General features: G+C 32.1%; 1 protein-coding gene across 1 annotated transcript in view; it reads right to left on the reverse strand.

The window, feature by feature from the left end:
• Nucleotides 1–2,499: 2,499 nt before the first annotated feature.
• Cnbd1 (cyclic nucleotide binding domain containing 1) overlaps nt 2,500–17,546 on the reverse strand; it is a 429,741-nt gene continuing 414,694 nt past the window's right edge. Inside the window, exons 13-14 of the mRNA XM_027946778.3 lie at nt 15,714–15,773; nt 2,500–2,616 (exon numbers count right to left, since the gene is read on the reverse strand). Coding sequence (XP_027802579.3) covers nt 2,500–2,616; nt 15,714–15,773 — 177 coding nt within the window. The remainder of the gene's footprint in view (nt 2,617–15,713; nt 15,774–17,546) is intronic.

A 17,546-nucleotide genomic window follows, 5' to 3' on the forward strand; every position in this document is an offset into this window, starting at 1 on the left:
TTACAAGGTTGGTTCAATATATGGAAATCAATAAACATAATTCATCACATCAACAGACTTAAAATAAAAACCACATGATCATCTTAATAGATGCAGAAAAAGAATTTGACAAAATTCAGTACCCTTTCTTGTTCAAAACACTAGGAAAACAAAGGGTAGTAGAAACATACCTCAACATTGTAAAAGCTGTGTATGCTATACCCAAGGCCAACATTATTCTGAATGGAGAAAATTTGAAATTATTTCCTCTAAAAACTGAAACAAGACAAGGATGAAAGATCACCACATTAATTGAAATATATTATTCATATATTTACTGACTGAGCATATTTCTTCTTTGGTGAAGTGTCATCTTCTGTGAAGTCAGAGCAATTAGACAGGAGAAAGAAATTAAAGTTATATGAATAGGAAAAGAAGAACTCAAACTATCACTATTTGCCAATGATATGATTTTATATTTATAAAAGCCAAAAAATTCCACCAGAAAACTCCTAGAACTAATAAATGAATTCAGAAAAGTAGCAGGTTATAAAATCAACAACCATAAATCAAATGCATTCCCATACATCAGTGATGAATCTACTGAAAGAGAAAGCAGGAAAATTACCCCATTCACAATAGCTTCAAAAAAAAAAAAAAAAATAGAAGGGTTTTCTAAGCATGAGGTCCTAGGCAATTGTACACCAGCGAAGCTGTTCTTGATCTTATCACTTACCTCAACTCCTTTTGACAAGTAGCCTCTGGTTTACAAATGTCTAAGTAAATATAAATCCTGAAATGCACTTCGTGACTGCCCTATCAGTTGTCCATAACATTATTCATTCTTTCTGACTGGTAAGTTCCTCTATCCAAGATACACTGGGGAAAAATATTGACTGTCCTTTAAGAATTTAACTAAATTCTCTTTTAATAGTTTAAACTTTCTCTGAAATATTAACATTTTGATTACTATTTCCTAAATGATACATTTTAGTTAGCATATACTTTATGGTTGAATTTATCACATAATTACAGATTTAAATGCATATTTTGTCTTCAAGTTTGTACTAATCCGAATGGGAGGCTTACTATGTTCATTATATTTTAATCTCTCATATTTGTTTCAGTGTTTGGCATGAATTAGGCACTCAATACAATTTTTAATGATTTATATATAACAATTTTAAATATTCTGAAGTTCTGAGCTACTAATGTTTGTTCACCATGCTTATGGAAGTTCTAAGTATCATATTATGATTTTAGATCAAATGAACAGTTTTTTTGGATTGAAAATGTTGGGATAATTTGAAACTTTTGTATTTGAAGATATCTGGAATGGTCAAAATAGTGTTTTAAAGTGTAAATTTCATGTGGTATGAAACTTATTTTCAAAATCTAGTCTGAGTTGGTAGATTCAATCAATTCCTTGCCTCTAACTAGGGAAGAGGAACCAAATGAGATTTTTATATTTCTACTGATATTTTCAGTTTTTAGATACAATCAATTTCCTTCTTCTCACTAAGGATGAGGAACCAAATGAGATTTTTATATTTCCACTGATATTTTCATCTCTACTTTTGCTACCATCATTTCTGCTTATACTAGAAGTCTTCTAGATATTGTATGAATAAAATACTACTTAATAAAAGCACTGATCAAAACTTATCATAAATAATGGTTTTAAACATCAATTGTTCAAGCAATCATATATGTTATAGGCTTCTCTATAGAAGGCAAATTATAGTAAATGGAAAGATCCATAGAACATAAAAAATGTATTAAAATGGCAAGAGTAAAAATAGAAGAGCAGTATAATAGCACTATACCTTAAAATAGGCTATTTTAGAATCAAGTTTAACTTTATGAAATAATACTTTTTTGGTTAAATATATAATAATTGCTTACATATACTATATAGTGAAGAGTGAATGGCTGTGCTTTATGAATAAGTCTAAGATCATAACAAAAACTATCTTGGTGCTGGGTATGTCACACAATCATAGAGCACTTACCTAGCATGCACAAGGTCCTGTGCTCAATTCCCAGCATGAAATTTAAAAAAAACATAATCTCCAAAAAAATTCCCCTACGTTTTGTGTCACATTTGGAAAGCAAAAGTAATATGTCCATTTTTGTTTCAATTTTATATTTAATCTAAGGAGTAAAAGTATGGTATTTTATACAAATGTCTGTAATTAGGATTTACATGTCAGAAATTATTTTATTTAAATTTTTTAACACTCTAAAAATTGTTGGTATGGATGCCACTTGACCTTATTTTATGATATGATATTTTTTTAAAAAAGAGAACAAAAAAAAAGAAGATTTTTTTGTCCAAAATAAATATATAAGTATAAAAAATAAGTTATATAAATAAATTATTAGGAAATGTTCTGCAGAAAGAAACAGAGATATAAGGGTAATTTGGTTGACAATTACAATGATTTAAAAGGAAAACTTAAACAAATAAAAATTCAATGGTTCATGCTCAAACCACCAGCTTCTTATGAACCAGTATCTTTAATAAATTATTAGAGGATCCTTGAGGTTTCTTGGAATGCTAGTCCAGTGATGGTTCCATTTTCCAAAGCCTGGAATAATTCCATTGTAAAACAGGCAATTTTTCATGGTTTTATCCTAGAAAGAACAGATTGTTAAAAATAATTAATCCGATCATCCCCCAATTTTAAAGCTTAAAGTAGTATTAATAACATAAATTCCACATAAAAGCAAATAGAAAAAGAAATAGAAGACTCTTAGAACTTCTAAGACCAGAACTTTTATTGAAACAAAATCTGTAGAAAATATAATTCCTATATAATTTTTACTACATAAAATTATTGCAATGTTTATATCTATGAAATATTTCTCAATGAAGTTACATTTAAGTTTTAAAAACAAGTGTAAGGGGAGAAACAGTAATACAGCATTGAATTTATGAGGCATGCTTTTATTTTCCTATTATTGATATTAAGCAGATAATAAGGAATTATTTGCCCTACTTTAATAACTTGTCAAAATCATAAGTTTATATTATCCTTGAAATATGTAACATCTCTCTTTGGGACCTCCCTTACAAACGACCCCCACATATATAAAGAGGCTTTGATTCCTCTGCTCCTTGAGGTTGTGCCTGCAGTGGCCCTGCAACTTGCTTCTGTCCATGTAATTCGAGGAGACATGAAGGACACCATTCCAGGAAGAAGCTGTGGGAGGCATGGAGTGTTTCCCGATTGTCTGTCTTTCTTCTGGTGAAAACAATGCTCTGAGTTCAAGCATGATGCAAACACAAAATCCTATGTTGGGCAATTGGGTGAGCAATGAACATTTTTTTGAGAGTCACTGACAGTTTAAGGGTCATTTGTACAATGAAAAAATAAAGCCTAATTGGGATAATGTCATTAGTATTTTAAAAACATATCTTATTCTACACTTTATTTTGTTTATATTGCCTTCACCTATAAAAACAGAGGATAAAATAAAAGCCATGGGGAATAAGTGAATGTATATGGTAAGAAAAAGGAACAGGTTTGTGCTGCTAGCCTACGATGTCACGTTCAACTCTCAAAATAATCCTGAATAAGGAGGAATTTATAATTGAGTTTGGATGAAGACACTAAGGCTGTTTCAATATAAAATTCTAGCTAATTCCCGTGGCTGATGTGAATAATTACATTACAATATTACTTAAATATATATAATAATATAATTAGATTTTAATTTTTGGAACAGGAACATTTTGCAACTATTAAAACAAATGTCCATGAAACAACTATAAAATCAATAATACTCAATTTAACATTAATTTAAAATATAGTTATGCTGAAACTGTATTGGGCCTTAGAAAAACAGAATGGTTTCTATTGTTGACAGAATAATTTTTTGTTTTTATTTCAGTAAATTTATAGCATTACATGTAGTGTGTTATTTTAATCTTATACCACATTTCTTCTTTGGAAAAATTAATGTACTTTATTCACCTCACTTATCCTACTGTTAATTTTTTTCCTATTTCAAGGGTATAAAAATTACAGTAGATGAATGGATAAAGAAAATGTGGCATATATACACAATGAAATATTACTCAGCAATAAAGGAAAATAAAATCATGGCATTTGCAGGTAAATGGATGGTGTTGGAGAAGATAATGTAAGTGAAGTTAGCCAGTCCCAAAAAACCAAATGCTGAATGTTTTCTCTGATATAAGGCGTCTGACTCATGGGAGGGTAGGGAGTGGGGAGCATGGAAGGAATAGACAAACTCTAGGATAGGGCAGAAGGGTGGGAGGGGAAGGGAGGGGGCAGGGGGTTAGAAATGATGGTGGAATGTGATGGACATCATTATCCAAAATACATGTATGAAGACATGAATTGGTGTGAGCATATTTTATATACAGATATGAAAAATTATGCTCTTTACGAGTAATAAGAATTGTAATGCATTCTGCTGTCATGTATTTAAAAAATAAAACCAATTAAGCAACAAGCAATATTAATACACAGATTTATAATAAAGAGATCTATGATATCATACAAATATGAATTATTTCACTGAGATATGAACAGATGGAGCCATGGAATCAGTGTCCCATAGGCTGAAAATCCCCCAATTAGGACTTTAGATGATAAGTAACAACTTGAGTTGTTCACTTCAAGAGTGGTGAAGCTCAGATCAGAATCCAATTCAGTCTCCTGCTATAAAACAGAAGTTCTAAATACAGCATAATCCTATTATAGTCAGTAGTTCAAAAATCACACAAAACGTGTAATTTGAAAATATTGACTGAAATCTAAACAAGAAGAAGCATTTTGATCAAGAGAATAACAGAGAAATATATCAAAATAGGGACCATGAATAATAGACTCAGACACAGACACCAATAGAAATAGCAGTTTTTTGGAATTAATGTCAAACTTGTTTATATGTGCCTATCTTTTATTTACTTTTCTACATTTGCAAAAGGATTAGGAATAATTTTCAAAAGGATATAACAAAATCAAAGAAGGCCAATAAAGTCAGACAAAAGGACATTTCATAATACAGAAAATAATAAAGTAAGAAAATTAATTTAATAGAAGGCACTGTATTTTAGCACCAAAGAGAATTCTGACTTCATAGGCAGCTATGTTAAAATGGTATTTTACTTTACAAATTTCATGACTTCTATTACCTTACAAAAGAAATCTCTTTATTAAAATATAATCACACAATGGATGGTAAGATATAACATGACTTCAAGAACACATATTCAAGAAAAAGCAAACTGGTCATAAAATTTACTCTAGCATAGATTATAAAAAAAGTAATACTACTCTAGGGGCTGGGATTGTGGCTCAGTGGTACAGTCCTTGCCTAGGACATGAGAGGCCCTGGATTTGATCCTCAGCACCACATAAAAATAAATAAATAAAATAAAGATATGTGTCCAACTACAACTAAAAAAATAAATTTTTTTTTAAAAAAGTAATACTAATTTTCCTACATTAAATGTAATCTCTCAAAATTCCCTTCTCTGGACTTGGAGGAATTTGAATTTAGTCATTCTTGGATATCACTTTCAGTCTATTCATAACAGTGTCAATGTCATGGATCTAATGCAATCAGGCTGTTGAGGAGGAACATCTGGTCTCTACAGGGTCATTTATGACATGTTCTGCTTTGAACCTGCTCATCTCTTAGCCCTGGTAACTCCACTGCCTGTGAGAACACAGTCTGTGACCCACTCTCTGTAGGTGCATTGCATAGTTAACTCTCTGAAGTGTGCTACCTCAGTGGGTACTATGAGGGAGCTGGCACATGTCCACTTTCTTTGGGTACATTAAAAAAATCATTTTGAAATTTTGTGAGAAGCTCTTTAAATTCTCCTTAAATTTTCCATCATCTACCAACCACAAGAAGCCTTTCTCTATCTCAACTGCTTCTCTGGATTGATTGCTTGGACACCCACTCACCCACCCACCCACCCATTAAAGCCCCAATTTTAAACACAATGTTTCTGGGAGTTTGAAAACTGGATACTAGTGATCTTTATTCTTTTTATTCTTACCAAGTTACTTTGTTAGATATACATTTTTCAAAAGGCTAAATCCTAATAAAAATGCTAAGTTCTATTGTTTCTTGTTGGTGTTACATTAGACTTACAATATAGGGTTTTATCATTTATTCAGTTTAGCTCATTGAGTTTTAATAACTGAAGACAGACAAAATGAAAAAATAAAAAAATTATCCTTTTAAAATTCAGGAATTAGAATATTGTTAAAATCTATTATACTCTCATTCTCTCTCTCTTGTAAAATATACATAACATTTATTATTTTAACCCTTTTAAAGTGCATAATTCAGAGGCATTATATTGTTGTGTATTCCTCACCACTACTGATCTCCACAATGCTTTAATCATTCCAAGCTGAAACTCTGTACCCACTAACTAATATACTCCTATACTCCCCCCATCCTGGTGAGCTCCATTCTATCTTCTCTCTCTAAATGTGAGATCTTGTGTAAGGGGATTCATAGGATACTTGCCCTATCATGCCTGACTTATTGCACTTAGAACAATGTCTTCAACATTCATCAATGTTGCAGCATAAATCAGAATCTCATTTTCCCTTACGGTATTTTTTCCTTAGCTGGAAAATATAACTGTGTTTGGCAGCAAAACTAAAAAGAAATTGGAATTAATGAGTTTAGTGGACAGAAAATTAAAGCATATCTTTTTGGAGAGAGAGAGAGTGTGTGTGTGTCTGGGGAACTGAAAGGAAACTGTGGAAGCTGATACTATGCATATTGCATTTCCCCAATGCGCTGGAAAATTAATTTGAACACTTTTCAGCACATCTTCTTTTGTGGTAAACACTGGACATAGAGCTTTTTTAGATTTATTGCTTGGTTTGAAAATGGACAAAATCTTTGCAATAGTCACCCTATCCATCCTTTCCTTCTCAAGTTTATGAAAAACAGCAGGTTTTTCTATTAAAATCCTAGTCTTGTGAATCATGTAGGAAGATGTCATTGCTATAAAACAATGAGGATGAAAACTGCCAAGTTAAACACAAAGGGTAAAATCTGTTCACATAGTCCCACACCCTTAGACACTTATTCCAGTGTGAATTGCCTGTGAGTTCTGATGACTGAAGTTGGCCCCCCCCACAATTTTTTCTGAGAAGGGCTCAACTTGCTCCAGAAAACGCATCCCTATTTTGCAGTTGATTATGTCTTCTATCAAAAGCAGCAGCTGAAGGATGGTCAAGCCCATAATTAGAAAAGTAGTCCATCTAAGAGAACTGATTTCACCTGCAGGAGAGCGAGACAGTTGTTGTTTTAGATTCTCAAAACCATTAATTTCAAGTAACCAAAGACGGAAAAACCAGGGATCATCAGATGACGAATGACTTTATTTCTCCAGAATATGAAAGAAGTTATTTACAAATATAATTTTTATTCTTTTTATCTTTAAAATATATGAGACAAAAGCATCAATAAATGTCAAATACTCAGGGCAAAATTAAAGCACCCTAAGTATGTGCATAATAATTTTATAGCTATAGATATGCCTTTACCTCTATGCCCATAAAATATATATGCTCTTTAATAGGTATATTGAATATTTAATACATTTTCCATATATACATATAAATATTTGTATATATTCCATGTATACATATATATGTATAAACTTATTATTAGAAAACATATTATAAATTTGAAGATTATCCAGCAGACTTAGCCTTGTGCTGTAAATAAAAGTCCATATAACCCTGCCTATATAAAGCAGCACCTGCTAACCTTGTGACTTTTATTGGCTCCCTAGTAATCTATCTGGTAACACCCTGAGGATGAGATCAAAAGGCTTTTTTTTTTTTTAACCACTAAGGTTAGTGGTACTCTATGAACTCTACCTGTACTCTATGTGTGCCATTTTGTGAACCTGCTTGCTTTATTCTGGTACCTAAGAAATTATTGACTCCAAGAGACCAAACTTGCTTGAATTCCAAGTGTGCATCCTGATTCCAAACTGTAAGTTATGGCTGTCAAAAGATTTCTTTTGTGGCCTGGCTTGGCCCTCTCCATGTTAAGTCCTGCTATATGTAATCAAATGTCAGGCTTGGATATCTAGATACAGAATAAATAACAAAACAACAAATCCCAGAACACTGTCTTTCTATATAGACTTTACACTTTTTCTTCCATTGGGGCTTGAAACACTAATTTTCCCTTCAAAACTTGTAATAACGCACTCTCCATTTCATATGGAGTGATCCCCTAGTGGTGACTGAGCTGTCTGTCCTGTTGCCCTGTCATCCCTGAATTTCTCATCCTTTTTTCACAGATAAATGGATACCATCCTTTTGCACAGTGAATGCAACTGATCTGTGGATAATTTGGACAGATGGTATATGGTTTAAAATCACTGTTTTAGATAATTCCTGAATTACACTTGGCCTGAAGAAATACTTACATCTTTATAGTAGGAATCATTGTGACTGGGGTTTTATATTGAATGAACAATCACAGAGACTTGTATAGATCCAACATAAGGCATTTGATGGATAATGCAAATTAGCATTAAAATTTTGTTCACAAAGAGAAAAATGAAGTAATTAGAACAGCTTCCTTTGGAATACTTTGAATTATAAATGCTAGTATGCTATGAGTTCAATGTCTTGTTCTAAAATCTAAAGAAAATTCTAACCTTTGAAAGGAAAACATGTACAATACCTACAAACTTCCACACTTAAGTATTGTAGTTTAAAAAAAGAACAGATAAACCTAGAAAAGTACCAAAAACAGTTAGCTCTTGGTAAGCATATATTAAATAATTATAGAACTGAAGAACATTTTAATCTAATATAAAATAGATCAATCTGAGATGCCAGATGACCTTTCTGTGGGTAGAATTTATATGCCCATTTATCCCTACAAGCAATTTAGATAACCTGGTATACATGTGTACTTGCACATACAAATGAAAAAATAAATCAAAAAGAATTGTCACAAATTATCTTATAATAACTAAGGACTCTGGGTTTAGTCTTTAAAAGTTCAACAAGCAAATTCAAGTAATTCAAAGGAAAAAATGTTAGATGGACCCAATATTTTATTTCATATTCCTAGTACTTTACAATGTCTTTTAGTGCACATCTCACAATACAATAAATTTGCTTATTATATGCACATGATTTTTATAATTTTTACATCTCCCATTAAAAATACCCAGGAAATTTCTAAAATTAGGGGCTGTTTCATTTATATTTACTTCTGATTACTTAGCCAGACACCAAGTAGATTTTAATGAATACTAGTAATCCTTATGATTTTTTTTTTTTTTTTTTTTTTTGCATTTCAGGAAACAATGAGTCATTTGAATTATTTAGATATGGATCCACTTTCATTATTTGACTCATTAAGGTCGGCCTGTGTATCATTTCTATGCTTCGTATTGGAGCTATTTCTATAAACAAAGGACTTGATCTTCAAGGAGCCCAAATTCCTACAAACAGAAGGATCTGATACAATGTTCTCCAAAAGATAGAAAGAAAGATCACGTCAATTATTCATGTAACCAATTATAGATACAGTTTAATGGATTAATAATAAATATTTCTTTTCATTATAATCTCAATGGGAAGTATGAGCAAATTTTATGATTAAAATCAATAGCTGGTATAAGCAAAAAAAAAATAAGATTTTTGCTTCTCAATAGTGTATTTTATTTCAATCATAAAGACTAGCCTGAGGCACCAGGTCAATTAATAGAATACCTTAGTATATAGAGACTTAGGCATAACAAGTGAAATTTAATTTAGTAGTCTCATGTTAATCATTGAGGGTGCAGAAGAGAGCAACAACATAATTAAAGAAAAAGGAAATAGGATTTACGAAGGGAACTGAAGGAACTAGTGAAATATAACCTTGAGAAGAGATACCTAAAAGATATTTAATTCCACTTTTTTAACATTTAAAGGGATATAGATATTATATAGATTTTAGAAAAAAAGAATTGTAAAAATGCTAATATGAATGTGAACCAATAATTAAAAATATATGTGTTGCTAGAACACTCAGACACTTTAAATTTATTTTAAATTTTCCCCTTAGAATTACATGTTGTAGGCTCTGGAATCAAAGATAAAAAATAAAAACTTACATAGGTTGTAACTAAGTGAGGAATATTTTTTTCTCTCTTTGTGGGTATTTTCCTGAGGTTGAATTGTACTTTTGTAGCATAGTTTGGAGATATTTGATACCTTGTGTCTTAAAAGTAATAGTAGTTAAAAAGACAAATGCTGAATATTTTCTCTGATATAAGGTGACTGACTCATAGTGGGGTAGGGAGAGGGAGCATGGGAGGAATAGAGAACTCTAGATAGGGCAGAGGGGTGAGGGGGAAGGGAGGAGTACGAGGTTAACAAGGATGGTGGAATGTAATGGACATCATTATCCAAAGTACATGTATGAAGACATGAATTGGTGTGAACATACTTTATATACAAACAGAGATGAAAAATTGTGTCTATATGTGTAATAAGAATTGTAATGCATTCTGCTGTCATGTATTTAAAAAATAAAATCAATTTAAAAAAGAACAGGGATGGGGCAATTGCAATACTACTTGCCATTCAAATCTTTATTTTTGTAGTGCTTATAAATATGCATATATCAAGGACACACTACCTATTATTTGAAAAGTCACATTAAACATTTTGGAGTGAGAATATAGGAGACTAAATTGGTGTTACTTAGTTACAATTTCTTCAAACTTAAATCAGACATAATAACAGCTGCCTTACCTTTCATTCAGTCATGGAGACTCTCCAGTTACCTTCTATAGAAAAAGTGCTTTGAAAACTCTAGATAAATATAATGCTTAATTTTCAATGAAGTAAAGAATATTTGGGGTAATTTTAAAGTTATATAAACAAGATATAAACAAAAAAAGAAAGTAATAGTAGTTAATATTGTTATATTAATTTGAGATGCTTAATAAGTGTAAAGATTCTTTAAAATAAACCCAATAAACTGTAACATATCCCTGCTAACATTAAATGACCAATCCTTGCCCACCAGAACCCTTTCCTTAACTCACAAAGCCAGTTAACCCATGAGAAAGGCAAAACTATGGACCAAAACTGAGCCCATATTGTACTTTTATTTTTGCAACTTATTGAATTTTCATATTAAAATTTGAAAATAGACTTGAAAATTAATGTGGAGTGATTAATTCAGATACCTTAAAAATAATTATGTTCTCTTTTTTTTTCCTAGGGCTTTTATTTGCGTCAGTTTTTGTTGCGCTAAAATAGATTTCTATGCTGACTTGCAACTTCACTCTGATTCTTAATACTTTTATTCTTCATTCAATGATTAGATTGTCAACCAAAATTTTTCTTAGAAGAAAGAATTTGAGTGAAGTAAATAGATTGCAACTATTATTGTCTTAAACATTTTTAGTTCTAACTCATAAAAGATCTCAAATATTTTAAAGTTATAAAGCCAAAACCTGATAAAAGCATTAGAAAACCTTTTACTCAAATTATTATTCTTTTTCCGTTTCTATATTCAACTTTACATTCTTTGTTTTTCCTTTGTGTTTCATGCTATTCTATTTTATATGGTCCCTATTCACAAGTGCATTAAAATATACTTAAAAATAGAAAGGAAGGCACATGTATAAAACATTAGCAAATAATAATTCAGAATGTCACCAAGTGGCTAATTGTAAATTATAGCCCATACTCACTCGTTTGGAAAGGGCTCACAGAGGGAGCTAGGTGCAATCAGGGAATATGTAATAGAGAGTGGCAATTGTTGTTTGAAGAAAGAACAGACTCTGTAAATTGGTTGAGGAGTAAGGGAAACACAAAGAAGAGAACTGAAATAGAATTCGGAAGAATAAGAAAACTAAACCAAATAGAACGGTCATAAAGACAAAACCTTGGATGGCAAAAATGAAGCACCAAATGCTAGATGTTTGAGAAAGCCAAACTTTCTCAGAATGGCAAAGGGGTTTAACTAAAGACAGGAATGACAAGGCTATCTGATAACAGGTCTTCCTTGGTGTAGAGTGTCTAACTAAATATAATAAACAGGAAGCATAAATATCAAATATTATTCATGAGAAAATTTAATTTAAAAGAACCAGCAAGAATAAGTAGAAACACTATATGGCTATGGAAAATCCAGGAAATGTTTTGACTGTTGTTAGGAATACCGAGAAATATGACCCCCAATTTTTTACCTTCTTGATCTTTCTTACTGTGCTATGAAGTCACCCTACCTCTTCAGTCAGTAGCCCCTAGTGCTGGTAGAAATTCTCACCATCTCATCACTTCCTTCATCTTCTGGGCAATTTAAATTAAAAGTCAGTTTCCAGGACCAAGTTGGTGAGCTATGTTTGTGTAAGTACATAACCTTACAAGATGCCAGGAACTGGTGGTGGGCTGGAGCAGGCTTACAGTCCATAAGAGCCAACTGGGTGCATCCCTTCCCAACGGCACATTCAGTGACATTGTGCTGGGAACTTCAAATTAATAATGATGGACATATATCTACCAGGAAATTGGCAAATGCTACAGATCAAAGGCTTTTTTTTTTTTAAGAATGTGGGAGTAACAGTCTATTAAATATTGATTAACATACCACAGTAAACAACTAGTGTGTTTTTCCATTCTCTTTCCAATTAATTGTTTCTTTGTTCCATTTTTTTAGTGAATAAATCAGAAAATGCCCACAGAGGATTTATTTTGCCTTGGGCTGTTCAGCTAGAAATCATGAACCTGAAAGCTGGCTTTCTCTTCTTGCTAATGCATGTATAATGTCTACAAATTAGGAAATTTGATGTGCTCCCTCTCATGAGATTATTTTAGTCGATGTATAGGTGTGTTCTGATATTCCCTGATGGATATACTATAGCGAGAAAAAAATCAAGGTTGACTTTCACAACTCATTGGCAGTAGAACAGACATTCTGCCAGGACCAATCATCGAATGGCGGGTAACATGGAGATCTTTAACAAGAATTTCTGTGGCAGTTGAACTTGCATAATTGGCAAAACATCCCATATCCTAGGGCTTGGGATAAGAGCAACCATCTTTAGATACAGCTTGCAGAGCTGCCAAGAAACATTCTCTCAAGCAGATTTGAGGTGACATCCATACAATTATGACATATTTATTCTGGGCCACCACAACAATAGAAGCATCTACCAATGGCATGTATGCCATTCATTCATTCAACATAAATATTGAATTTTCATTATGTGATAGCAACATACCTGTCACTATCTCTCCTTCACTGAAATCAGTCTAGTAATGAAACTGACAACACACAGGAACAAGTTACTTTATGTAAAGGTATCTCAAATGAGAGAGAAAAAGGTCTTTTAGATAAATGAAAGACATTCAGGAGGGCAGGAGAAGTTGGAAAGAACAAAATTTTTACAACACTGCATCTATTTGAAACAATGAGATTAGGAAAAATGGAAATTATTAAAATGTTTTGTTTATTTAATTTGATGCAAAGTAATCAAGAAGTAGTCAAATTTTATTTTAGAAACAACTAGAATTTAAAAGAAAAAATACTTATAAATTTCAACAATAATTTAAGCCTAATACCTTATTATTCTGAAAAATGCAATCACTTATAGGAATAAATCAGAACTCATTAATTGACAAGAATATGAATGAACTCATAAGAATTAGATTAGAAAAAAACACAGAATTTGAACTTTATCAAGGCAAAAGCAAACTGCACCCTGCCAAAGGTTGCATCGTTGCAGATGGTTATGGAGGAAGTTTTATTTCGGTGTTAGTCCCACCCACTCTTTGTCTCACTGTTCTCCTTTTACCAGAAATAAATATTTGGAAAGGTTTTCTCAACAGTCCTTCTTACTAAATGGGTCAATGTCCCCTATCCACCCTATACACCTATAAAACAAAAGAAAGAAATACATATGGGCTTAATTTTATACTGTTCTGCAGCTCTTACTTTGGGATTCCAGAGTCAGAGATAAAAACTGAACCTTTTGAAAAGCCATGATTCTTGCTTTCATTTATCTGACGAATCTATGGCTCATTGGAATATCTTTGTCTTATAGGCTCTTTTTGCTTGTTTTGTTTGGGTGCTAAGGATTGGATCCAGGGCCTTGTGTATGCTAAGCATGAACTTTACAAATGAGCTACACCTCCTGTAACTTTTATTTTATGAAAATAAAATGCCTTCTTTAAAATCCCTTCCTGACATTTATACTTTCTGTCAATGGTGTGGTGTCTTGTACTGCATTCATTTAAGCATTAGCCAGAAATATAAAGAGTGGTCGCTACTTTAAAAGACAGCACAAGGTTGGGTGCAGTAGACCTTGCGGGTAATCCAGCTACTCTAGCGACTAAGGCAAGAGGAATGTAGATCTGATACCAACCTTGGCAACACAGTGAGACCCTGTCTTAAAATAAAAATAAGTAAGTAAATAAATAAATAGATAGGTAGGTAGGTAGAGAGAGAGAGAGAGAGAGAGAGAGAGAGAGAGAGAGAGAGAGAGAGATAAATAGGACTGTTGATGTAGCTCAGTGGTAAAGCACCATGGTTTTCAATACCCATTCCACAGAAGACAGAAGGTGCAGTCCAGAGGGAGAGGGAGAACAGAAGAACACATTGGTCCATTGTCTTAGATCTTTGTTACTTATTTTCCTTTTGTATTTTCTACTTATTTTTGAGACTATGTTTCTGAGGTGTGCCACAACATTCAAATGATCCCTTTTTGTTTCACAACACATTCAAAGTTGTACACAAATGAGATGTTTAAAGGGTTTTACCCTTGTTGTGTATCTTATATGAGGTGTTGGATAACTAATGGAGATAGTAATGAGATGATAATGGTAATGATGATGAGGGTCCTGGCAATTTTTCAAAGTGCCAAAACTCTGGATTAACCCCACAGCAAAGTGAAAATCAAGAGTTTTTTACCCTGTGACATATATATTACAAAATAAACACACACACTTTTAACTTATCTTTGTAGCCACATTCTATAGCCCAAAAAGAAAATACCATAAAATCACAAAGAACTCATTGTACCAAGAGTTGGACGCATCTGAGATACCTAATGTATTTGACATTTGTATTAACTACCTGTGCTACTTAAACACTTGATCCCTCCAGTCCTTAGTGTCCTCCTCCATAAGACAAGAAAGCAGTACTTGCAGTTAAGGAGCTAAGCAAGGTAACACATATAAACTACGTAGCACACAGTATATGTTTAGTACATATCTCTCTCTTTACATTTGGATAAAAAAATAGTTACCATATGGAGGTAATCTGTATATCTCTTAAAAGACTGTATTAAGCTGGGCGTGGTGACGCACACTTATAAACACAGCAGCTCAGGAGGCTGAGGCAGGAGGATCATGAGTTCAAAGCAAGACTCAAAATAAAAAAGCAAGGCATTAAGTAACTCATTGAGACATGTCTGTAAATAAAATACAAAATAAAACTGAGGATGGAGCTCAGTGGTCAAGTGCCCCTGAATTCAATACCAGATACAAAAAGAGAGACTGTATTAAGCCATAAAGAATTAAAAAAAACATATTTTTCATTGAAATATTTTGTCTAACATGCATTTTTATAATTATTTTTTTCTCCTTAATATTTATACTCTTGGATGTTACTCATTTAATATCGTCTACTAAAAGGAAAGAATTGGTTATCCCATATATTTTCATGCGTTGGAGGTAGTATACCTTGAACTGTTTCCATTCCTTTTGTTTTGTCTTCTTCAGATATTCATTTTTGACATCTTCCTACAAAAAAAGCATAAGATTAGATTGATGAACAAAACCAATATTTTTCAATTATTCAGCAGTTCATTCTGTGTGTCCAACTTCTAAATTTACAATCCAAGCAAACTTTGAATGCATATCAATGTGGACAGCTTGGAAATAACAGCAGATGAGTTGAATAGGCACATAGTAAAAAGAAATGAGATAACATAAGTAATACATCAGATATAAAGAATGAAGTTAGATCTTTAAACAGCCTTTTAAAATATAGTTTTATTGGTACTTATACTGAACAACTATCATATAACTTACATACTTAATTATATATATATATAAAATTTATAATTTAGATGTATTTATTAGAAAGTGAGACGCACCCACACTAGTCTTTTCAGACATTCTTCCATCTTAATAACACTACCACTTCATAAAACACAAAGCAAGTAAGAAACAGAAGGGTGAAGTTGGACCTGTTCCCCTGTTTTATATGAAGATTTGACCAGCATGATCTCTATAGTGCTATGTAACACTGTTATTCCATTTCTGCTGTTAATTATCCTTTCTGTTCCTGTGACCTTTAAATATAAATCATAAACATAAGTGAATAGTATCCCACATATAACCTGAAAAAATGTTTAGGTAACAGGTACATAAAAATTTAAAACAACTATCTTCATAGAGCTTTTAGTTATCAAATGCATAATAGCATTTTAAAAAGTATTTAAATTTTTTAAAATTAGTTTTACACGACAGTAGAATGCATTTATACACTTTAATATATCAAACATAAATGGGGTATTATTTCTTATACTTCTGATTGTTCATGTTGTAGAATCACATGGTCATGCAGTCATATATGTACATAAGATAATAATACCTGATGTGCATAACAGCATTTTTATAATTTAGAAGAATGTAATTATACATTTATTGCATTTTATATATATTGGAAGGATCTGACTAAACACACAAATACACAAATAAATTTCCTAAAAGTAAAAGAAAGCCTTACCTAACCTTACTATTATTCATATCTAGCCTAGAATGGTACTTAAAGCCTACAGATGATCAACTTAATTCAAATGATAATGAATTTATCTGCATACCTTGACACATATAACAAGAATATAAAATGCATATAATTTCTTTTCTGGAATATGGTCTTGCACATAATAGTAAGTTTTCAGTGGTTCATCGTGACCACACAGTAACTGTGATAATTAACAAAAAATAAAATAAAAATAGAGTAAGCCACATGGTCATTCATTTCTAGCAAATATTTCTGAACTCAAACTACAGTAAACATAATTTAAATGTAAGATAATTCACCAGACATGCTAAGTATCTTAGCTTATTTATTACTTGTTTTTACTTTAGTGTTCAGAAAACACCAGTTTACAATGATTCCTGGGTGATCAACGCTGTATGAAATGACTTTGTTTTTATTTGAAGTCTGGTGATAGTTGGCAATCTCCATTGAAATCATTCCTATAATGATTCTTAGTGTGAAGCAAACTTTGGAATTAATTGTGGAGGATATGGCTTTCCTGACATTATTATTCCTCACACAAAAATAATGTTCTGGAAAACTTCACATTGTAGAATAACTAATGACCCCATTCTCTTTTTGGCAATCCAGTGGAAACAAAAAACAGATGTTCTGAATTAGCAGATGTCCAGGGTGACATAAGAAACATATGCAGGGAGTGGAAAGCCTAGATTTTCTCACATGTGTGAGAAATGCTGAACAGGGACACAGGTTCCCACTTAGCATCATTTGGTTGTGTAAGAGTA

Source organism: Marmota flaviventris, chromosome 15 (genome assembly GCF_047511675.1).
Source record: "Marmota flaviventris isolate mMarFla1 chromosome 15, mMarFla1.hap1, whole genome shotgun sequence".
Lineage (NCBI taxonomy): Eukaryota > Metazoa > Chordata > Mammalia > Rodentia > Sciuridae > Marmota > Marmota flaviventris.